This window comes from Drosophila suzukii, chromosome 2L (genome assembly GCF_043229965.1).
Source record: "Drosophila suzukii chromosome 2L, CBGP_Dsuzu_IsoJpt1.0, whole genome shotgun sequence".
Classification (NCBI taxonomy): Eukaryota; Metazoa; Arthropoda; class Insecta; order Diptera; family Drosophilidae; genus Drosophila; species Drosophila suzukii.
The window spans coordinates 25,469,894-25,495,276 of NC_092080.1; the positions used below are offsets into that span (position 1 = coordinate 25,469,894).

The 25,383-nt window shown below is 36.4% G+C and overlaps 2 protein-coding genes and 2 non-coding genes across 6 annotated transcripts in view; 1 reads left to right on the forward strand and 3 right to left on the reverse strand.

The window, feature by feature from the left end:
• Window positions 1-3,803, reverse strand: part of Sema1a (semaphorin 1a) — a 233,220-nt gene extending 229,417 nt beyond the window's left edge. The window contains exons 1-2 of the mRNA XM_070999542.1: window positions 3,298-3,803; window positions 1,660-2,324 (exon numbers count right to left, since the gene is read on the reverse strand). The gene's annotated coding sequence lies outside the window, so the exon portion shown is untranslated. The remainder of the gene's footprint in view (window positions 1-1,659; window positions 2,325-3,297) is intronic.
• A 2,762-nt stretch (window positions 3,804-6,565) lies between these two features.
• TRNAD-GUC (transfer RNA aspartic acid (anticodon GUC)) lies at window positions 6,566-6,637 on the reverse strand. Its single transcript has one exon. It is a non-coding gene; the product is annotated as a tRNA-Asp (tRNA).
• A 107-nt stretch (window positions 6,638-6,744) lies between these two features.
• On the forward strand, window positions 6,745-6,816 carry TRNAD-GUC (transfer RNA aspartic acid (anticodon GUC)). The gene has a single exon. It is a non-coding gene; the product is annotated as a tRNA-Asp (tRNA).
• Window positions 6,817-7,073: 257 nt separating this feature from the next.
• The window catches only part of LOC108016344 (uncharacterized), a 35,928-nt gene continuing 17,618 nt past the window's right edge, over window positions 7,074-25,383 (reverse strand). For 2 of the 3 annotated variants that reach the window (XM_017082981.4, XM_017082980.4), the window contains exons 2-6: window positions 18,653-18,784; window positions 18,483-18,544; window positions 17,748-17,925; window positions 17,351-17,583; window positions 7,074-8,009 (exon numbers count right to left, since the gene is read on the reverse strand). In XM_017082981.4, coding sequence (XP_016938470.1) covers window positions 7,273-8,009; window positions 17,351-17,583; window positions 17,748-17,925; window positions 18,483-18,544; window positions 18,653-18,672 — 1,230 coding nt within the window. In that variant the 5' untranslated portion in view covers window positions 18,673-18,784 and the 3' untranslated portion in view covers window positions 7,074-7,272. Of the gene's footprint in view, window positions 8,010-17,350; window positions 17,584-17,747; window positions 17,926-18,482; window positions 18,545-18,652; window positions 18,997-25,383 lie in introns of those variants that run through there. The other variant, XM_070999543.1, reaches the window with a different exon arrangement.

Below are 25,383 nucleotides of genomic sequence, written 5' to 3' on the forward strand. Positions count from 1 at the left end.
AATACAGGATCTACATGTCTACTTTGCTAGCTCAGAAATTATGATGCAATTTTATTCGTAACACAAAATAAATTTATTTTGGAAGCTTTACGCACGATTATAAACCAAAACAAGGAAGAAAGCTATAGTCGAGTACCTCGACTATCAGATACCCGTTACTCAGCTAAAGAGACCAAAGGGAAATGGAGATATGCAAGCAGCAAAGCGAGATTAAAATGCTCCACCTACCGGCGGTAGACAAATTTAAGCGTTACGGACATTAGAGTGGGCGTGGAAAATATTATTTTGGATCAATCGATTGGTATTGACGAGACCAATACATTTCAGATAAAATTTTGTATCTAGCATGAAAATTGTGGGCGTCACAGGCTTGGGCGGTTTGTGGGCGTTAAAGTGGGCGTGGCAAACTTTTTTTGGGTAAATAACTGCTCTTGAGCTATTTTGAACGAGTCACACAACAATTTTGCCAAGGAAAGATTCTGGTGTCTAGTGAAGTCAAGGTCGGTCGTTGTTTTTGTTGTTGTTGTTGTTGCAGCTCAAGATTTAGAACAATATTTTTTTACCTTAAGATGTATAAAATCATACATTTCAATCAAAAAAATTTTCAATTCGCGTAATTTTTAAGTTTTTTAAGCCTTTTCTTTAAGTGGTGCTATTTTCGTTGCCGTATAACTTTGATACTTTTTTGATAAGTGTATCGAAAATTTTAAAACCATCCGGAGCTGGGCTATGCAGATTCCAGAGCTTCTTACGCAGCGCAAGTTTGTTTCAGCAGAGTGCCACGCCCACTCTAACGCCCACAAACCGCCCAAAACTGTGGCTCCTACAGTTTTGATGCTAGAATAAAAATTTTAACTGAAATGTATTGTTCTCATCAATACCTATCGGTTGGCCCAAAAAAAAGTTTGCCACGCCCACTTTAACGCCCACAAACCGCCTAAACCTGTGACGCCCACAATTTGCATGCTAGATAACAAATTTTAACTCAAATAACGCCCATAACGCTTAAATCTGTCTAACGCCGGTAGGTGGCGCATTTAAATCTCGCTTTGCTGCTTGCATATCTCCATTTCCCTTTGGTCCCTTTAGCTGAGTAACGGGTATCTGATAGTCGAGGTACTCGTCTATAGCGTTCTTCCTTGTTTTTACTTATTTGGTTTATACTGATTTGTAACAAGGTTTTTTATAAATGTTAAAGCAGGAGCACTAATTGATTTATCAAGTACTTCGGATAAATAACGTCTAAGTCCCCGTAAAAACATTTTCGAATAGTTAAAGTTTTGTTTGTTGTACCAGTAACTTAATATTATCTTGGAATAACAAGTGCAAATTTAAATAGAAATTGAGCATAGTTTGAATATTAAAAGTTTTACTGACTTAATAACTTGATGCCCCCAATTTAGTTTGTGTTTAATCCACATAACTACACTTATAATACATTTTTGGGCTAAGAAGCTTGTTCAAAGCATGCCCTGTACAAAGGGATCAAACTCGTTTCAAAGTAGCGGTGGTGCCACAAAAATTGTGCAGCACTGAATGAGGGTGGGTTGCTCATAAGCTTCAATATAAAATTCAGGCCAGATTATCGCTGTGCGATTGCTGTCGCATCCCGGTATATTTCATTTTTCCATGTTAAATACAATGAATATACAAACTCACCTTCCAAATAGTGTTAATAAAACGGATTTTAAAAGTTGGATTTGTTTTACAACTTTATTATTCCTAGATGTGTGGATCCAAAACGCTTTGAAGACAAAGAATTTTAGTTGTCTTGGCAATTCCAGTTTATTGGGTTTTTGGTGACGTCGATTGATTGATTTGCTTGTTCCCGTTGTTGTTTTGATAGCGATATTTTCAAATTGCACACACAGACAGGTGATTTGGAACTTTTTAAATCGCACCGATCGCTTGTCGTACTCAAACAAATTATAGACACTTACACGAGACAACACCGAAAAACACAAATTTATTATATTTACTTTATTCGCAGATTAATGCCAGCGGACGACGATGAATAAATAGGATAACAGCAAGAACAACAACAACGATGCACGACGACGACGACAAGTATTGTACATATGTACAAAGGATAAAGGGGCTCACGCACACAGATACAGATTTACGCGCGCGATCAACGCTTATTCGAATATATATATTTTAAACCTGGTGGCGAGGAACGTATCGGCGGAGAAGTCGAATTTACGCGACAGCAAATATATTAACCAGTTATATGCGATAAGTAGGCTATGGGTCCATATTTTCCTCAGTTTTTTCTTCTGTACTATGTATGTTTTCCTTTATTCACTTTGTTTCTGCGTTGAATACTGTGGGAATGTGAAAAAAGCTGGGTTATATTTCGGTTGTTGGTTCCAAGTAAGACTCCGGACGTCGATAGCAGAAGATTAGTTTTAGATAATAACAGATCATATATTTTTGTTCAATTGGATTTACAAAGTTGTTTGGGTAATCATTTTCACATACATATGTATGTATGTATTTACATCCTCATAAACAATAAAGTTTAATCATTTAAGAATAATTTAATTTTTCAAATACTTTTAGATGCCTTGTCTTCTAGCCGACTAGCAAATACTTTAAACAATGCAATTTTATTAAAAAAAAACCCTTTTTCGTTAAGGTAGTTTAAGTATTTTTAATATACATACATATACACATGTATGGTTGATATGTTCATTATTTATTTTCAAGTTTTCTTTTTCTTAGTTCTTAATTTCTTTTTTTGCTTGTTAGTTTCTTATTATGACAACAGTACTTTATTTTTTTCGGTTGGCAACGCGATGCGGACAAAGGACAACGACTGCAGGAGATGCGAATGCGGAGCACAAGGCAGAGGCGGAAAAATAATTGCGGGGAGGTTAGGATGTGAGAAAGAGGGAATTGAGCAACTGCTCTATCTCTCTGAGTCGGTGTGTGGCAATTTGAAACGCCGCGAGATTGAAATGCAGCGAAACGAATGGTGTGCACAAAATAGAGAAATAAACAAAATATAAAAAGGATAATCCAGACAGGGACTGTTGGAAGATGGAGGCGAGAGAGCGCGAGAGAGCCGTTCCATTGCCAAACGTTCACAAAACAGAATAAAAATGCCTCTCTCTCCCTTCAACGCTCACGGCCTCTCTCTCACTCCCACAAGAAGGGTGCGCGCCAGGCGAAAAATCAATGAAAAATATGTGAAAAAATTGCCAAAATTTTGTATTTTTGGGATTGGCTTTTTTCCTGCGGTTTTATTCAGTTCTCCTTTTTATATTCTTCATCATATTCCATATACATACATACGTTGTGATTGCAATTTGCATTTGGGCAATTTTCGGCTTATTATTGTTATTTTTTATTCACCACCACACACGCACTCAATCTTGCACATTTCTAAACTAAATTACCCATTAAAAATTTAACACAATGAACTTTCACAATTGCGCGACAAAATCGTTTTAGTGTTGGAATTTGTTTATCAACCCGAAAGATACATATCTCTTTGTCGAGTGTATTTGTGAAAATATCTTGGAAAACAATATCGGCTTTTGGAATACTTTCCCGGCGATCTGTCCAACGTGTTATTTCTGATGTTGTTTAATGTTACAAAACCGAGTTTCCTTTTCAGAATTAATCGATTTCTTATTTTTCACTGACAATTTCTTTTAGTCTCAACATCTGTGCCAATCCTTTGAATGTTTTTTGAGTAAATTTCACTTAGGCCACAAATGGTTTTTCATTCACTTTGCTCGCCGCGAACTATCTTGCATCTCGCACTGACACTTACGGTTCTTACGTAGCCGCTCCGAAATCGCGACTGAAACGCGTTTTAAACGCGCCATTCGGTGGAGAAATATCCAGAGAAATATAAAAGGGAGTGAAAGAGAGTGCCGCTCCTAATTCTCACTAGAAATGTAAAGATTCGAACAGCGGCAGCACAGAAGCAGAGACGCAGCTTAACATTTCTGTTGAAAGAGAGGAGAGCAACGCGCTGCAGGCTGCAGCAGCAAATAAAAAGAGACCCACGGACGGCACGTTCTCGGCGTTTCTCTCTCTCCCCGCTCTCTTTTTCAACCGTTAAGAGCATTTCCTACAGCTGTAAACATTTATCTTACTGCTTACTTCTAACAGTTGAAGAGACACATTACATTGGGATGAACAAATGCAAATATAAATAAAAAAATATTTTTTAACGTTTATTGCGCACCGTATAAAATATTTTTTTTTCAATATTTTCTTATGTTATGCATTAAGAATAGAAAGTCATTTATAACAAAAGTCCGCCCTGTTGTACATATACATTTTTATTAATAGTTGCTGTTATTATGTATTTGTATATTCTATTTTTAGATATTGACCGAAATATGTTAGTTGGAAATTTTTAATAATTATATTGGAACAATTGTGCTTAATTTAATTTTGCATTCATTCCAGCCAATTCGTGCCTAAACAAACTGAGATTTTGGCATCAACGGAAATAATTCTTGAGTTTAGGTTTAGTAGGTTTAGAACCTCTCAAACTTTTTTTTAATTTTAAAAAATAAAATAAATCCCTCATACGTTTCAAAGAGTACGTATCACAACAAAATGATAATCTACATTTTTCGCCGAAAGCCATACCTACATATTTTGTTTTCACTAAATTGCAATTAAAAACAAACAAAATTAATTTTTGTTTAGTTAAAGACTTTAATACAAATTTTGTATATTAAATGAGAAGAAGAGAATTTTTTAGTGGGCTAAAGGCGAACTCTTGAAATGTTCTCTCACGTTCTCTTGGTTGACTAAAACTCCCTCTTATCAAAGTCTCCCTCTCTGAACGTAAGTTAGTTTATCCGCGAAATCATAAACAATTACTTAGGGCCTTTTGAACTTTGTAATACAAAAACAATTTAAAATATTTTGAAACATTTTTAAGTCGAAAGCAGAAATAGTTAATAAGTATCTCCACTTCTACCGCTGAGCTCTCAGTGGGCGCGTGTAAGACTGCGCGCGCCAAGGGCGATTTTTGTGCACGATTTTTTTATGGCAACAAAGTCTTACAGCACGTGCTACAAAAACATACTCATAAGCATATAAATAAATATTAAAGTTAGAAAAAGAAATTTTATCTTAACAAATATTTTACTGCTTCTCCAAAAATCGCCAACGTTACGTAAAGCCCTCACAAGTTAATTCAAGCCGAAACATTCAAATTATACCGGATTTCAATGTTGTACCCAAACATAATCTGACAACCCTTCACCTTGCGCTCTCTTCAAATTGCGCTCTCTGTTTTTGCCGGCCATCTATATGTATTGCTTTATTTATAATTTACAATTAAAAAATTGCACTCTCACAAGCTATAATTTGCATAAGTTTTATAAACGTCTTTTGTAGATAAAGGTTTATTGAACACAATATATTGTTTATCTATAAGAATGTTATACCGCATATAACCTACAAGATTGTTTTCTTGCACAAACACACGCAAATATGTACGAGTGAGAACTTGTCGATTGGCGTTGCCGGCAGGAATTTTTAGAACCAGCGTTGCCAGATGCTACTGGTCAGTACTCTTAAATCAAGCAATTCTACTTTTAGATACCCTCATTATATTGTAAATTGTTCGAACGAAGGCCCACTTTGGGAAGGACAGCGTTTAAAATAAATAAGAATAAAATAAATAAATCATCGTTTTTATATTCGTATCAGGCTGAGTTGTGCCGAAAAAATCCCTTGCCTACTCGAGTGCTACGTCAGATTTTCTAGTGATAAATCACCAACATTAGGCAGTATACCAAAAAATACCAAACAGAATAAAATGTACGCTAACTTTTAGAGTGTCGCCATGAAAATAAATTTTTTCAGGTACAAAAATGCGTTTCCGACCCCATATATTCTTGATCAGGATAACTAGCCGAGTCGATCTAGCCATGTCCGTCTGTCCGTATGAACGCTGTGATCTCGGTAACTATAAAAGCTGCAATACTGGGATTCAACATGCAGATTCTAGAGATTCCTGCGCAGCGAAAGTTTGTTTCGTCAGTTGGCCACACCCACTCTAACGCCTCCCAAAACTTTGGCTCCGTTTTAATACTAGAATACAAATTTACAACTGAAATGTAATGTTCTCTTCAATACCTATCGGTTGACCCGAAAGAAAGTTTGCCACGCCCAGTCTAAACGCCCATAACGCTTACATCTGTCTACCACCCACATAACCATATATTGAGATCGCATGCCTAATCCCAGTATTGTAGCTTTTATAGTTTCCGAGACTAAGAATATATGTACATAGTTTATGGGGTCGGAAAATCATCCTTCAACCACAAACTCTACGAGAAACGGGTATAAAATATAATGCTGGAAACCCGGTTTTTTTCTTGCGGGGATCGAACATGTGTTTTAAATGCTGTCTAATGCTTTTATAAAAACGAATGACATTTTTAGTTGCTTTGCTTTCGCTCACTCAAAAACACAAAAATTATATTTTCTCTTACATTGTACAATCCACCTTCAATAAATTTGTATCTTCTTTTTCATGATAAAAAACATCTAAACTTTTTCACGATAAAAAATCGCCTAAAGTCTCCCCGACGGGGAATTGAACCCCGGTCTCCCGCGTGACAGGCGGGGATACTAACCACTATACTATCGAGGACCCCTTGAACCGTTTGTCAGATCTACAGTTTGATTCGGCGCAGTGGAACGAACGAAAATGGAACCAACATTTGCTAAAAAAGCGACTTTGACACATAACGCCTTAGATCCTCGATAGTATAGTGGTTAGTATCCCCGCCTGTCACGCGGGAGACCGGGGTTCAATTCCCCGTCGGGGAGAAATACATAATGTTTTATTTTTTTTCTTAAATAAAATTTTGCATGTAATAAAATGTATATCTTTCAGTCGCGAAATGTCATTCTTATTATTTTATTTGTATAAAATTTTAGATGAAACAAAATGTATATCTTTCAGTTGCGAAATTTCATTCTAATTCTTTTCATTTGTCCCTCACCTTTTTGAGGTTTTTACTATTTGGCATTTTAACTGAAAAAGTTGAGAAATAAGTTCTATCTTCTTTAAAAAAGTCATACAGTTTTTGGGGGGTAAAACATAATTTATTTTGTAATCAAACGTAAAATATACTTCATCCGAATACTGAGTGAATTGGATAGACAAAATCTTCGCTTAGAACATAAAACAGAAAACGCGTGAGCAGAACGAAAAGCTAAGATATTTTAAACAGTAAACATAGACAAAGGGGTTAAAAATATACACATATTTGGGGAATGCAACTAGTGCATTTGCTTTCCCTCGTCACGGTTGCGTTTGAAAGACACAGAGTGGATAAGCAGGGGCGGGAGATTTCCGCGCAGCATCTGGAGTCGTTTGTTCTTCTCCTTCTCGGGTCGTCTCAGCTCGTCCTTGGACGATCCCGGCGAAGCAGAAGAAGAGGTGATTGATGGCGACATGGAGACCATTGAACTGGAACCCGGCAGAACTTCGGAGCTCTGGGTCAGAAGCATGGCAGATCGACGGAAATAGCGTGGCATCGAGTAATCATCTTGGGTGGCCCGAGCTGCATTTGCCGTCTGGATGGAATAAAGACTCTGTGATACCCTGTATTTTTCGATGGTGGGCGTGTCTTCGTAGTTTTTCGGCAGATTGTTGAACGATATGGAGGGCACCTCGGGCGTCATGCTGATTTGGCTGCTTCCGGTCATGGTGCCGCTAATTGAGAATATATCCGTTTCGCTGGCCGACGATCGTACATTCATGTGCGGAACGCTTTTAGCGGATCGAAGAACGCTGGGATTGGACAACAAGTGGGGATGGCGGTCGATCAGTCTAGGTCGCAGCACTACCTCCTCTTCGGCCTTTACATCCTCCTTCTCCTCTTCGGCAATGGCTTCAAATTTCTTGGGAGTAAGGGTCGTTTGGCTTCCCGAAGGAGAGCATTCAGCGGAACTGGGCGCCAAAGTGAATGTAATTCGCTTGTCCGTCGATCCTGTTCTTGCATCCGTATCATCGCCTGTAAAAAGAATCGAAATTTATCTTAAAACAATTTTGACATTCACGAGTTCCTACTCAGTGGTATTTCCTTCCAGCAATCATTTTTTCGTGGTTTTAATAAACCCAATTTAAAAACCAAAACACTTAACGAATTAAGTAAATGAAAGTATTTTATAAGTGTAGACAGGCCTTGGACAGATGACAAGTAAGACGCATAAACGGATTAGGAAAGGTATGGGCAGATAAGAATAAGTCTGAGGAAAAATTTATTACAAAACTAAAGTTTTTTTTCCAATTTAAGTTATATTATTAGTACTGTGTTTCTAAATATAAGCCACTCCTTTTCTTTAACTGTAATATTTTTTACTTTTTTACTATTAATCATGCTGATGCAGTCAATATTTGCCAAGATTTATTTCTTATACGCAAATGCACAGTGAACTTTTAAAAACAAACAGCTGTAAAATACAAACTTATCGCGGTTTCAAAATGTATTTTAGGATAAAAACCATAATTTCGATAAGAAAAGGGATTTATACATTATTTTTTGAAAACAATGTGACTTATAAACTATTTTTTTAAGACTAAATAATATAACTAAACTTACTCTAAAATATCACTAAACTAGTAACAATCAGGGTATTCCCTAAATTGTTGAATTTCTGAATTGTTGAAAATTCAACAGAAAATTTTAGCAATTAAGGGAACGACCCTAAAAGTTCCCTGTTGAATTTTCAATTTTAGGAATGCCTGCTGTTTGTCAGATTGTCAAATTGCCAGGCTGTGTTTCCCGAAGATTATGTTTTAAATTAAGGAAAATGCCGAGAATAAGCCAAAAAACTAAACTATTAGAACTGCTAACAGGCAGCATCCTATCAGATATCCTTTATTTGCATATTTTATACGATGCACTTCCTCCAGGCTTACAAGTGACTAGAGTTACATACTTACTTTTAGTCGAGAACAGCGACAACTCTGATTTTCAGCAATTCAACAAAATTTTCAACAGCCCCGAGGCTGTTGAATTGCTGAAATTTTTGACAGTTGACTTTGTATGGAACAGCTGATTAACAGCTGATCAAAATTCAACAATTCAGCAATTCAACAATTTAGGGAATACCCAGAATATTTTGTATATCTGTCTACATTATACCATGTATATTTTTTAATATTTGAGATAAAACAAAGTTCATTTCCAGCAGAATTTGGTTTGTTCATATTCCAACCTTATTTAGCTAAAAAAATTTTGGGTCACTCGAAATACATATTTTTGTTTCTTCCCAATTAACTGTCGAATCGGAAAGGTCATTACAAATCAGCTATAGAACGCAATGACAATTTCTGTGTTGTGTAAGTATTTTAAAAAATCCAGGAAACAATTTAGTCTTGTTCTGTGAAATCAGAGGTTTTTATTGTTAATTGTTCGTAATATTGTTTGCTATATTTTAAAATACAACTTCAGAGAATCCCAAGAAACAATCTATTCTCACCTTGTTGAGTATTTTCAAAATTAACAAGGAAGAACGCTTTAGTCGAGTACCTCGACTATCAGATACCCGTTACTCAGCTAAAGGGACCAAAGGGAATCGGAGATATGCAAGCAGCAAAGCGAGATTAAAATGCGCCACCTACCGGAGGTAGACAGATTTAAGCGTTATGGGCGTTAGAGTGGGCGAAGCAATTTTTTTAAAATCAATCGATGGGTATTGACGAGACCAATTCATTTCAGTTAAAATAGACAGATTTAAGCGTTATGGGCGTTAAAGTGGGCGAGGCAATTTTTTTTAAATCAATCGATGGGTATTGACGAGACCAATTCATTTCAGTTAAAATTTTTTATCTACCATGAAAATTGTGGGCGTCACAGGCTTGGGCGGTTTGTAGGCGTTAGAGTGAGCGTGGCATATTCGGGTAAAAAACTTGCGCTGCGCTCAAGGCTATGGAATCTAAATCTGAGACCCCAATTCTCTATCTTTGATAGTTTCCAAGATATCTACGTTCATATTTACTATCTTTTGAAGTTTGTGGGCGTTAAAGTGGGCGTGGCAAACTTTTTTTGGGTCATTCGAAAGGTATTGATGAGAACAATACATTTAGTCATTTTTGTTCTAGCATCAAAACTGAAGGAGCCACCGTTTTGGGCGGTTTGTGGGCGCTAGAGTGGGCGTGGCACTCTGCTGAAACAAACTTGCGCTACGTAAGAAGCTCGGGAATCTGCACGCCAAATCTCAATAGCCTAGCTCTTATACTTTCCGAGATCTCAGCGTTCATCCAGACAGACAGACGGACAGACGGACATGGCTAGATCGACTCATCTAGTGATCCTGATCAAGAATATATATACTTTATGGGGTCGGAAACGCTTCCTTCTGCCTGTTACATACTTTCCGACGAATACTTTTCTTTTACTCTACGAGTAACGGGTATAAAAATTAAGAATAATTTTTTGATTACAAAAAAAAATAGACATTATATCTTTGTTGTTTTTAAACATATAACCTCCTAGGCTTGGAAATAAAATTTTTTAAAAAGCTCTGAATCGGACGACTATTATACACAAATAAATGTTTATAAATTATACCTTCGGTGTTTTTTGACATATTATCTTATATTATTGGGATTATCATGTTTTGTATTTTTAAGAATTTCGAATTAAATTTAATATTTACGGTAAGGGTATACAAACTTCGGCTTGCCGAAGTTAACTTCCTTTCTTGTCATATCTGGAATACAGCTATTTCAAAGGATGTTAAAATTTCGATTGAAGTTGTTTGTTTTTGTAACACAGTGCGAAAAATAGATTTTTTGAACTTGATTAAACAAAAATGCTACATATTAAGGTTCAAAATTTTTATCGTTCGTCACAAAAAATTCCCAAATTTGACTTTCCTTTTAAAAGACCTTAGCAAAATAAGATAAACGGGTGTGGCACGTCGATTTCGCTAAGCGCTTTATAAATTCTACCCGAAATCAGCTCTGAGGCACATTTGAATATATACATTCTATAAAAAGAAATGTCAAGTCAATGTGCTCTAACATTTTTTGACGACTTCTTTGTTGATTATTTTTTATCAGCTCAGAAAAAGTGAGGAATAGATAGTTAGCATGCAAAAGCTGATAATATACACATGTATACATAAATAAGTATTATTAATTATTTATTATAGGTTTCATTTAACAGTCAACATATCACTGTGGACGACAGTCCACGTAGTGACAAAGCGCATCAGGAGAGTCTGCGAAGGCGATAAAATGAAAATCTACTGTCATAGTCCGATCGTAACGAGTGATACATCAACCGAAAGGTATCGCAAAAACTAAAAGGACTGCATACCAAGTCTTTAAAACAAGAAAGGAAGTTAGCTTTGGCAAGCCGAAGTTATAATTATTAAATTTAACTCGAAATTCTTAAAAATACAAAAAGTTTATTCCTAATAGTATAAGATAATATATCAAAAAAACACCGAAGCTATAATATGTTTCATATTATTTTCCCACCAACTTTCCGATCGTTCCTATGGCAGCTATATGATATATATCATAAATTAAATTCGAAATCTAGAACTAAATAAAAAATATTATATCCAAGCGTAGGAGGTTATATGTTAAAAGCAAGAAAGAAAGTTGTATACCCTTGCAGTTATAATTATTAAATTTATTCGAAATTCTTAAAAATACAAAATAATATTTCCAATAGTATAAGATAATATGTCAAAAAACACCGAAGCTATAATTTGTTTCATATTATTTTCCCACCAATTTTCCGATCGTTTCTATGACTCGTCCGACTTTGATAAAATTAAGGTCGAAATTCATAACTAATTAAAAAATGTTATTTCCAAGCGTAGGATGTTATATATTAACAAACACCAAAGAAATATTTTTTTAACATTTTTTTTCCGGTTATTCGTATGTGAGCTATAAGATATAGTTGTCCGATCCAGCTGGTTCCGACTTATATACTACCTGTAAAAGAAAGAAGACTTTTAGACTTTAGACTTTAAAACTGAGAGATTAGCTTGAGTGGAAACGGACGGACAGACGGACATGGCTAGATCGATTCGTCTAGTGATGCTGACTTTATGGGGTCGGAAACGTCTCCTTCACTGCGTTGCAAACTTCTGACTGAAATACCCTCTGCAAGGGTATACAAATCAATTGGTTTGGGAGAAAGAAAAATGAAAGTGAAAATTAAAATTTAAAAAATGAATATCTGTTGGGGCCTTTGGGGATAAATGCATACGTTTACTAGTCTAATTGTTCTCTCACTATGCGTCGAATAACACCTCATTTGTTAAAATACGATTCAATAGTTAAACGCAATACAAGATTTTGGGGGACTTCTCATTTCTTTTGTTTGTCAGTTTGTCCCAAAACGTTGTACAATTCTTAACATGATTATACCCGTTACTCGTAGAGTAAAAGGGTATACTAGATTATCGGAAAGTATGTAACAGGCAGAAGGAAGCGATTCCGACCCCATAAAGTATATATATTCTTCATCAGGATCACTAGCCGAGTCGATCTAGCCATATCCGTCTGTCCGTCTGTCTGTCCGGATGAACGCTGAGATCTCGGAAACTATGAGAGCTAGGCTATTGAAATTTGGCGTACAGATTCCTGAGCTTCTTACGCAGCGCAAGTTTGTTTCAGTAGACTGCCACGCCCACTTTAACGCCCAGAAACCGCCCAAAACTGTAACTCTTACAGTTTTGATGCTAGATAGAAAATTTTAACTGAAATGTATTGTTCTCATCAATACCTATCGATTGACCTAAAAAAAAAGTTTGCCACGCCCACTTAAACGCCCACAAACCTGTGACGCCCACAATTTGCATGCTAGATAAAAAATTTTAACTGAAATGTATTGGTGTCGTCAATACCTATCGATTGATCCAAAAATAAATTTGCCACGCCCACTCTAACGCCCATAACGCTTAAATCTGTCTACCGCCGGTAGGTGGCGCATTTTAATCTCGCTTTGCTGCTTGTATATCTCCATTTCCCTTTGAGTAACGGGTATCTGATAGTCGAGGTACTCGACTATAGCGTTCTTCCTTGTTTTAATCTCGCTTTACTGCTTGCATATCTCCATTTCCCTTTGGTCCCATTAGCTGAGTAACGGGTATCTGATAGTCGAGGTACTCGACTATAGCGTTCTTCCTTGTTTTTATTCTGATTTTGTTTAGCTTTCATTTTCTTAAAAACGGTTTTAAAGTGTTTAGCCCCTGAGATTCCTCAACTTTTGGCATACAAACCTTTTAAAGTTATTAATAAACAAAAATGGTCACATTTAATAACATCTAACACTGCCTGAGCATTAAACTTTTTTGTGCGTACCCAAACTCTATTTTAAGGTCCTGGAAATTTGAGTGGATGATAAACAGCTTAATATAAGAATCTTTAGTTCTACCACTTTGGAAAAAACTCGCTCGTTTGGTGGGAAGACAGCTATAAATAGCTAAATTTCGTACACCCGTAACTTGTGAATTTTAAAGCTACGTGCTTGTGTTATATTTCGTTAGAAAGGTACATTGAAATACTTTGCACTTTGTATAATTGAAAATTAAGGGCAAACTTTTTTTATTTATATTTTTCCCTTTTTTCTATAAACTGTATGGTCCTCAAAATTCAGCAACTTTGAACAACATTAAAATTGGTATTTGGTTTTAGCTTTTATAGCTTCCGAGATTTGAGCGTTAATACGGACGGACGGACAGACAGAAATGGCTAGATTGACTCGGCTAGTGTCCTGACTAAGAATAAATGTGCATTCCGACGAACACAATATACCCTTTTACTATACGAATAACGAGTATAAATATTTAATTATAATATTAGTTTAAGATACGACTCTTCTAGTATGTAATATACCACTCTATAAGCATTGTAAACCAACTTAGCCGCAGGCCCCACCGCTATATCATGTAAGTTAGTATTGTCAATAATATATATATAATATATTATATAGCACATCTCTGCTTGTGCGCTTCGTTATAACGTGTAAATATCCATTGCTGTTTTATTAACTGTAATGTTGATGTTTTCCTATATTTAGTTGTTAAATGTTTAATTATTTTTAATTATCTTACTTTAGTCACATAAAATCTGCAAGGGTATTATAACTTCCGTTCTCATTTTAATAAAATGTAGTAAAGATCAAAAAATGCCACGCCCAATCTAACGCTCATACCGCTTAAATCTGTCTGCCGCTAACATAACCATATATTGAGATCGCGGGTAGGTGGCGCATTACAATCTCGTTTTGCTGCTTGCGTGTCTCCATCTCCCTTTAATCCCTTCAGCTGAGTAACGGGTATCTGATAGTCGAGGTACTCGACTATAGCTTTCTTCCTTGTTTTTGTGTATAAATATTGTTTGTAAACCAGGGACTGTAAGAAATGACCGCGTATAAATATTGAACCAACTTTTTAATCAATGGTCCACAAAATCTAAAGATAACAAGGAAGAACGCAATAGTCAATTGCCTCAACTATCAGAAAAACAAATTTTTTTCTAGTATTTAAATTGTGGGCTCCACAGGATTGGGCGTTACAGTGGGCGTGGCATATTCTAAATGCCAATCTAAATCTGAAATTCCAATTCTCTGTCTTTGATAGTTTTTAAGATAGCCGCGATCATATTTAAGATTTATTTAAGTTTGTGGACGTTAAAGTGGGCGTGGCAAACTTTTTTTGGGTCAATCGATAGGTATTGATGAAAACAATACATTTCAGTTAAAATATTGTTTCTATAACGAAAGAATTGGGCGCCACAGCTTTCGGCGGTTTGTGAGCGTTAGAGTCGGCCTAGCACCCTGCTGAAACAAGCTTGCGCTGTCCAAAAAGATCACGAATCGACATGCCAATCCCAAATTTCTAGATTTTATAGTTTCCGAGATCACAGAGTTCATACGGTCGGACAGACGGACATGACTAGATCGACTCGGCTAGTAATCCTGATCAAGAATATATGTACTTTAAAGGGTCAGAAGGAAGCGATTCTACCTGTTACATTCTTTCTGACGACTCTAATACACCCTTTTAATCTACGAGTAACGGGTAAAAATACCCCTCCTCTAAAAAATCCGCTGTATCAATTTTTATTCACCGCGGATTCTTGTGATCTACACAATCTGATAGTCAACAAGTTAATCCCCTTTTTCTTAGGAAACCGCGGATTTTTAAGATCAAGAAGATAAACTTTCACATAATATTTATCATTAGATTGTGTGGATCACTGAATGGTTGGTTTGATATTAAATCAATTCTTCAGTAACCGCGAATTCTTATGAACAAGAGGATTAGCTTCTATATTGTGTGAATCATATGCTCAACTTGACTAAAGACATTTCAAACATATTGGTATTTGTGTTAAATGTTGATTACATTTGATTAGAATAATTTGCAGTTTTAATTTGTTAGTTAGTTTAAGTAGAACAAGAGAAAGGGACAAGTTTATTTCGCTTGGGATGTGTGAAAGCATAAACATACATATATACTAGCTTGGTTAGGTTAGAAGCATTTGTGTTACCAACAATATCAATAATATCATCTGCAATGATGCAAAAGGCCAATATAACCATTTTGTTATCTAGGTGATACACCTTTGTGTTTTCTTTATAGGTCTACTAAAAAATATTTCCAGAAATCGGTATGGGGAAGTCGTGGTTTCAAAATAAGTTTAATTTTGATAAAAAAAATCAAGGAAGAACGCTATAGTCGAGTACCTCGACCATCAGATACCCGTTACTCAGCTAAATAGAGATATGCAAGCAGCAAAGCGAGATTAAAATGCGCCACCTACCGGCGGTATACAGATTTAAGCCTTATGGGCGTTAGAGTGGGCGTGGCAAATTTTTGGACCAATCGATAGGTATTGTCGAGACCAATAAATTTCAGTTAAAGTTTTTTATCTAGCATGAAAATTGTGGGCGTCACAGGTTTTCGCGGTTCGTGGACGTTAAAGTGGGCGTAACAAACTTTGGGTCAATCGATAGGTATTGAAGAGAACAATACATTTAAGTTAAAATTTTTATTCTAGCATCAAAACTGTAGGAGCTACAGTTTTCGGCGGTTTGTGGGCGTTAGAGTGGGCGTGGCACTCTGCTGAAACAAACTTGCGCTGCGTAAGAAGCTCAGGAACATGCACGCCAAATCTCAATAGCCTAGCTCCCATAGTTTCCGAGATCTCAGCGTTCATACGGACGGACAGGCAGACGGACGGACATCCTGATCAAGAATATATACACTTTGTGGGGTCGGAAACGCTTCCTTCTGCCTGTTACATACTTTCCGACGAATCTAGTATACCCTTTTACTCTACGAGTAACGGGTATAAAAATAACACTCAGAAACAATAATTATTTTTTTTATCTTTATTTTTTTCCAAACAAGAATAATTGTGTTTGATTTTTATTATAAAACTCAAAAATGATGAATATTTCTGAGTAATATTTTTTAAAATAAAAAAAAAAAGATTATTTTTTGAGTTTTAAAATAAGACTCATAATGATTACGATTTTAATAAATCTCGTACTCAGCGTATCGCAGTTTTAGCAAGTACTTTTCTTATGGAAACTAAATTACTAAGTATTTTACTCAGAGCTTTACTTCAAATTTCTGCGAAATCTTTCTAAAGGTGTGTATGACTAACCGATCTCAAGAATCAGTGGAATATGTGAGTAATGCCAACTTGACAAACAAAGCAATTGTTGAAAGTGCTAACTTGTTTAAACGCTGGCAAAAATGAGTGAAAGGCATGACGAAATTATATCTTTTTAAAATATTTCATAACATTCACAATCTGTAATATCTACATAGGTGTACCTATGGGTGCCTTTATAAGCATATTGAAACCCAGTCGTTTTGTAATTAAAAACTTTATGAAAACCACCGCATACTGTTTCTTTCTTAGGACTAAACAATTAAAAGGACTAACAATGAAGACTTAAATCTAATATGTCTAAATTAACATCAGTTGGGCTGCTTAGTGGTCAAGATAACTCTAAATGCCATCGGCACTAGCGCTTCTGTCTTTTTTGAATATTGTATATCGTTGTGTAAGTCCAATATTGGTGATAATTAACCCTAATTATTTATTTATATTAAGTCACATTTTGGCGATTTTGGTCACTCTCTTATTGTTTTTATGTGCTTTGCGAAAGTTCATGAATCATTGGCACAAATACTGCTAGTTCCCATTGAACCCAAAAACCCATTGAAGATCAGTTCAGATAGAACTTGACCTTGGGCACACCGCTGGAAACGATGCTGCTGCTGCGGGTGCTCTTGCCGCTGCTTTTACCATTACCAGCAAAACCCAAAAGAGGGGTGTGCGCACCACTGGGGCCATCATTACCTTCCAGACGTCGCAACAATCGATCCTGATCACTGGGTCTCGGAGTCGTTGGCATCTCGCGATGCGGCGAATGTATCCCGGCTAGATAGGTCTTAGTGCTGATCCGGTTTAGCTTGGTGGGCTGATGGTCCTGGAAGATCTGCGAATTGGCAAACACCGCCAATATCTCCGGTCCCAAATTGGGCACATTGATCTGAGTCTCCCGCCGATAGTCCTCTTCGTGAATCTTGGCGCTTAATGTTGCGCAAAGGAAGGTATATATATATAAAACGTAAATTGATATTGTCAACAGTAAGCCAACACGATTTTGCCAATTAATCGCGCAAACATAGTTCGAAATGCGATTTTTGGCACGTTGGATAGGATCTATATGGGAGTTTTATCTATATGTTAGTACCTCATTAGGCTCAGGCCCAAGCTCGAGATGCCTTGCCTCATTTGCGGCTGATCGCAAATTGGCTGGGGCGCCGTCAACAAATTATTATTATCCGTCGATGTAGGCTGAATGCGCCCAATAATCTGGCCATTCTTTCTGGATTCCAAGTAGTCTTCGTCCTCCTCGGGATTGTAGTTGGCTGAAGACGATAAAAGAGTTGAAATTACCTAATAAAATAAAAGCCAAGTGGACTTTATAGTGTGTTTCACCTATTGATATTTGTGATAGGCATTGAATTTCTTTAAAGAACAAATGTACAATTAATTTTTAGTATATTCCAGTTTAAAATTTTTTTATCAATTTAGTGGCGAAATAAACTGAAGACTCCCTCAAGAAGTAAAGTTAAAAATAAAAATTTACTTTTAAATATTATTGGAATTAACCAAGGTCTATAGAATAGCAACTTTATAAGCTCCCCTATATCAACTACCTGAATTTTTAGCGAACATTCTATTATTTCTTTTATTTAACCCTTTTGTGTTTTTTTTCCTTTTTTGAACTAGTACTTGATCCAAATGCCAAACACGCTAAATCGCGAACGTATCGTAGTCGCATTTTGCGTTTCAAGATCTACTTGTGCGAAGAGAAAAAGCTGGGTAGTATTTACTTGAGGTACCCGTTTCAGCTAACCGTAACCGCCAACTGCCCAAATTAAGGCTAATGCTGAAACTAAACCCTTGGGCTCGAAAAACTCACCGATCGATTCGTCGTAGCAAAAACGCTCCTCGAAGCAGTTCCAATAGAAATCTTCCCAACAGCTAGAAATAAAAATAGTAAGAAAAAGCAACTCGATTGTTACCCAAGTAATTTGTTGGCCCGAACACGACATAACTTAGTAAGCGAGATGGAAAATAGTATTTACTTACTTTTGACAGCAGCGGCACATTTTGTTGTTGGCCTCCTCTTTTACTGACTTATTTTGCCCTCTCAGCAAAAATAGAGAGTCCGAGTCCGAAAATCGTTTATGTTGTAACAATGTTTTGATTAATTTATGATCTCTGTTTGGAAAAATAAATTAAATTCGGATTTCTGTGACTACGACTTGTTATTGTTGTTTTTTCTGTAGTGGGGGAACGTGCGTGTGACTCGTTCCAGAAATTTTGTTCAGTGGCGAGCGGTGAGCGAGTGGAGAGCGTTTTATCGGCAAATGAAGTAGCCTACAAATCGTATCTCGCGCTCTGATGACCATGCTCTCGCTCTCAGCCCAATCGGCTCTTCCCCTCTCTCAAGCCAACACTGAGGAAAATCAATTCAGAATTGCGACTACCTACATATGTATGTGTACCACAAATACCATCAAAAATCCCTTCAATAAACATAAATCTTTAGTGAAAGTACACAAAAATTTAATTTTCTTTTTTAAGCATTTCAGAACTAATGAATTTAAAAATTTTTTTTTTTCTCTAATGAAACTTATTATTAAAAAAAGAAAAAATCAATTTTGTCTGGATGTATGTACGTGTGCGTGATAAAAGTTGGTGCTTTTGGAGGAGCTACTTTTACGTTTTCCGAAGAAGGCTCTCTCTCTCTCTGTACTTTATTAATCTCTCTGGGAGCATGGATGAGGAAGGGGGTGGTGGGCATGGTAGGAGAGCCATTGATCGATCGTGCATGATAGATTACTGCCCAGAGAGTAACGATTTTGCGACAATGTTTAATCCCAGATACAACTATATAAGGTAGTCTCGTCGGCTGTATGTATTTCCTGCGCTTTTTCGCTCTCCTAAATAAACTTCGTCACACTCTCTTTTGCACTTTCGGGTCAGGAGGCAAGGCGTGCTCTCAACATTATCAGATTAAAATTGCAAGAATATCTTACAATTTATGAGCAACCGTTACCCAATCAAACTCCTTTTGCTTGAATTCCTTTCACTTTATCTCTCTGACATTTACTGAAATTAATTAAGTTTGTAAATATGCACTATACTCATATATATATATATATATATATATATATATATGTATGTCAATAGTACAGAAAATAAACATGCAATGTTCATTGTACATATGTATGTATGTACAATGTCTTTGGTGTCTTTAAACCGTAGTGAGGGGACCTTTTTCGTGGACAGTTAAAATTTTTTCGCATTTGCAAGAAAAGTATACTTTTCATGAAAATAATGCCAGTAGCCTTGAATTTGATAGATTGATATGGACGCGAAAAACGCAAGAAATCGTTTGGGCGGAACACAATCTATGGAAAATTGTAATCCATGTTGCCAAATGTTTTTAGGTTGTTAAAATACTCGTTATGGCGGATTGTGGGCGTGGCACCCTGCTAAAGAATCTGCATGTTAATTCCCAACATTCTCTTATAGTTTCCGAGATCTTAGCGTTCATACGGACAGACAGACGGACAAAGCTAGTTCGACTCGGCTAGTGTTCCTAATCAACAATTGTTATACTTAGATCTGCTTTTGTATTTTGAAGGTGCGTATGTCACTATTTTTGTACTTCGTTAAGAGGTGTTAAAAAAATACTAGCAACAAATATACCAAAACAACAGATAACGTTTCAACCGACGGCTTCAATACCCGTTACTCAGCTAAAGGGAGTGGGAAGTAAATGGAGATATGCAAGTGACAAACCGATTGCTCCCAAGGTCGATTCCCTTACTTGGATATACACTACTGGCCAAAATAATAAGTACATAGGTATCGTCTTTCTTATTTGCGATATTGCTCGATTATTTTCGAATACAGCCCTGCCAATCGATAATAATTTGAGAGGTTACAGTGTTGCAAAACATTTAAATAAAAAATGAAAGCGGGGAACCCCGTTTATATAGTGCTAGGCTTAAATTTGTGCCGAATGAGCGCTTTTGGTGTGGTCAAAATAATAAGTACACTTAAGTTATTTATCAATTTTAAAGGATCAAACAAAGAATTGGGCTAAGGTATGTTGATTTTTATTGACTCCTTAAATATTTAAGTACATCCAAGCCAAAAAATGTATCTAGAGGGGCCGAAGAAAGCATTGCACAGCTGAAGAAAGGCAGATTGCTGTGAATCTTCAGAAAGAAGGGAAATCTCTCCGGGAAATAGCAAAAAGCCTTGGGCGTTCAGTATGTTTTGTTCAGAATGCCTTAAAATCAAAAGTCCTTGGTGAAAAACGAGGCCGAAAGAGGAAATCGTCACACACAACGGATACCCGCATCGTCAGTCTTGCAAAAAAGGATCCTTTCATGTCTTCAAAGGCGATCAGTGGTGAAATTGACAATGCAATATCATCCCGATCGGTTCTTCGTAGACTGGAAGAAGCTAACCTACCAGGACGTATAGCTAGAAATGTTCCATTACTTCGAGGAAATTTTCAGATGAGGGAACAGTTTGCCAAAAATCATATAGCTTGGTCTGGGCCACATGGGTCTTCAAAATGGAATAATGTTTTATGGAGCGACGAGACAAAAATAAATCTTTTTGGAAATGACTCCAGAAGATATGTATGTGCGACGCCCAAAAGGCAAAGAACTTGACGTCCGGTACACAAAGAAGACCGTAAAGCACGGAGGCGGATGTATAATGGTTTGGGGCTGTTTTTCTTGGGCTGGCGTTGGTCCAATACATCGCATATCTGATACCATGACCCAATTTGGTTATAAGGATATATTGGCCGGCACTATGTTACCATATGCTGAAGAAAACATGCCCTTGAGATGGGTCTTTCAACCAGACAACGACCCTAAACACACCTCAAAGTTAGTCAAGGCCTGGTTTACAGAAAATGAGGTAAATTTAATGAGTTGGCCAAGTCAGTCTCCTGACTTAAATCCTATAGAACACTTATGGGGAGAATTAAAGCGTCGAATTGGGACAAAAACTTTTCGAAATGCCGAAGAATTGTGGCAATATGTCCAAAAAACCTGGTACGAGATTCCAGTGCCCACTTGTCGCAAACTTATTGCTAGCATGCCCAAAAGAATCGCAAAAGTCCTACAAAATAAAGGTGGATATACAGGATATTAGCATAAGTTTACACATACTAAGAAAAAAGTGGAAAAAAGTTAATAAGTTTTAAGTTTTTTACGTTGTAGAATTGGTGTACTTATTATTTTGGCCAACCCTTTTTTATGTTTTTTAGACATAATCGATCACAACATTTTTATTTGAATAGTAAAATGCTTATGTTATCTTTTTTTATAATCTTTAATATGTTTGAAAACTAAAATTATCTTTATCTTTTTCCTTATGTTAATAAAAAGCGTGTACTTATTATTTTGGCCAGTAGTGTACATTTTAATCAAAAGTCCACTATTTTCCACGTGGGGGGAGGGGGGGTCGAGGTAAATGTCCACGTGGACATAGTAAAAACTTAATTTTAGCCTATATGTTATTTATTCGACTTTTAAATTTAAATTAAAAAACTTTTTAATAAAAAAGTCCACGTGGACAAAAATAGGGGGGGGGGGGGGGGGGGTTCGGGCTAGTTAAAAATCCACGATTGTCCACATGGGGGAGGGGGGGTTCAAAAAGTGCTTAAAATTTGTCCACGTGGTTTATGAACGGCCCCAAATTTGGGATTTGGCATGTAGATTCGTGATCTTCTTACGCAGCACAAGTTTGATTCAGCAGGGTACCCTTCTAGAATACACATTACTTATTATTTTTGAAAAATTTTCATTCATTAAAAAGTTATAAGCAAATATAGTGTCCATTATTGGGAACACACGCTTTGCACCTTGTATATATTTATCTGCGTCAGACTCCCTGAGTGCTGCCAGTTTAGTATTTATTACTTTATGGGGTCGGAAACGCTTCCTTTACCTGTTACATACTTTCCGATGAATCTAGTATACCATTTTACTCTATGCGTAACGGGTATAAAAAGTTATATGTGAAAATTGAAGAGGCTATGTCAAACGGGTACGGTAACCTTTTTTTCTCTGTGTGGTCGACAAATTTGACCTTAATTATAGAAAAATGTGAACATTACAAAAACACAATTTTTTAATGGGCTCTTTTTTAACCTTTCTTAAAACAAGAACATTTAGAAAAATAATTTGATGAGTGAAATATCAGACTTCCTTATCGATGAAGGGATAATTAAGTTTTTAAAGTTGTATCAATAAATTCCTGAACATGTTCTGCACAATCTTATCAACAGATTGCTAATTGATTTTAAGTGAGTTGATAATGGCAGAAAAAAAAGGTTAAACTGAATCGTGAGAATAAGTAAATAGATTAAAAAGAAAAAATGGGAGAACGCTATAGTCGAGTACCTCGACCATCAGATACCCATTACTCAGCGTTAGAGTGGGCGTGGCAGACCAGATCGACTGCTTGTGGGCGTTAGAGTGGGCGTGGCACACTGACGAAACCAACTCTAAAGTCTGAATGCCTATCCCAGTATTGCAGCTTTTATAGTTTCCGAGATCACAGCATTCATACCGACAGACGGACATGGCTAGATCTACTCGGCCAGTGATCCTGATCAAGAATATATATACTTTATGGGATCGCAAACGCTTCCCTTACCTGTTACTTACATTCCGAAGAATCTAGTATACCCAGAGCTCGCAAATAACTGTCGACCGTTTCTCGTTGTCTGGAAATATGTGTCTTTTCCTGACTCTTTACGAAAAGACTCAGAGAGCAACCGATTTATGGGTTCTTGAATGAGCTCGCTCGCGCTCAGAGCGAAACCTTTTTTTTCTATTCTGTTTTGTTATGGTTGTTCCAGGACCGTTTTGTCCTGTTCAGGTGAGGCAAACGGTCTTTTGCGTATGTTTGGTATACACTCACACGCATAGGCAAGCAAATCGTTAATCGTCGGTTTTGCAGCCGAAATATATTAATTGCAATCGTGAACTGAGTGTGTGAAGTTGTGCAATTATTTTGTTCTGTAAAATGGGAAGAGAATTGAATAAAAAAGTGCACCAATTCTTTAAATTTAATTTGGAAGAGAACAAGTCAATATGTAGTGTTTGTGGTATTAAATTGTCCGGCAATCATTCAACAAACCTTAGACGGCATTTAACAACGAAGCATATGGACGTTTTCAATGAGTGGAACAATTCTGGACATTCACAATCAACCCAATGTGAAGAAAAACGAAAAATATCGTATCAAGCGAGCGAAGAAGCAATTGTTTCTTCTTTGATTAAAATAGTAACCACGGACGGAAAACCATTTATATTTCTAGACAGTGAAGGGTTCAAAGAAATTATGGATCCAATATATAATGCACTTGGCATGAACCCTGTAACGTCTCGAAATATTATGAATTTTGTGTCAGTCAAAGAGCAGTTTGTCAAAGAAAACATAAGGGCTTTTGTGAAGGGAAAGCTGGTGTCCTTGAAAATCGATGTTGCCACCAGAATGGATAAAGCCATTCTGGGAACAAATTTGCAAATGGTCCACGCAAGCCTGGCTAAAACCAAGATTATTGTAAAGACTTTAGGCATGATTGAGCTCGGGGGATCTCACACTGGAATATACATGAAGAACAAAATACTAGAAGTCTTAGATGATTATGGAATATCACTAGATCAAATCTACAGGTAAAAATTTAACTACATACAATTTTAAGAAAATATGTGATTTTTTTAAGAATTTTCATATTGATGCACACAGCGTTACGTCTGATAATGGGCGAAACATGATAAAGGCCGTCCAAGTGTTAAATGATGCCACAGAGGAATCCCTTTTTGAAGAAGACACAGAAAGTGAGAATCTTCTGAATGAATTGGATACTATTGAACTTGCTAATATACACCTTGTGAGATGTGCAGCACACACTCTGCAACTGTGTGTATTCGATAAACAAGGCAAAGGAGATCGCCGATAAAATAAGTTCCTGTCGCACATTAGGCAAATCGCTGCGCACAGAAACATATAGGTAAGTAATGATAAGATATATGTATATATATATATTTATATATATATATATATATTTATATATGTATATATATATTTATATATATATATTTGTATATATATATACATACTATTTATAAAATCTATGCAAACGTATCTTAATTGAGAACCAAAGAAACATACCATCGCTCGACGTTGGTACAAGGTGGAATTCAACCTATTTAATGCTAAAAAGATTATTGGACCTAAAGAATTTCCTGGCTATGTGCAGATCCCGATTGGGATCGGATCGAGACGTACATACATTGACGCTTTCAGTGATACATATCAAGCAACCCTAAAGCTACAAGACAAAAATTTAGTTTATAGTGAGTTCTTCGTAGTATGGATGGAACTAAAATTGAAATGCGAGAATAGCCACAATTTGATTAAAAAAAAACTATCGGCACAGATAAAAATAAGAGAAAGTAAGTTGTTAGAGAATGAAGCATTGTTGGCAGCGATTTACATGGATCCTCGGGTAAATTGTATGTTGACGAACTACCAGAAATCGTTAGCAAAGGCTAATTTAAAAAAAATAGCTTTCCGTTTATTTGAGTTGAAACAATTAAGCCTGTATGTCGTAGAATGTTTAAATTTTGGGTCCTGTTTTGTGTATGTTGTAATTTTAAGAAACTATGTTAATAATTAACATTGTCTTCGTCAAATACTAATACTTGTACTAAACTAAAATCCAAGAAACATTTCATACTTATTAGAGCTTTGTTATTTAAGGCACAAAC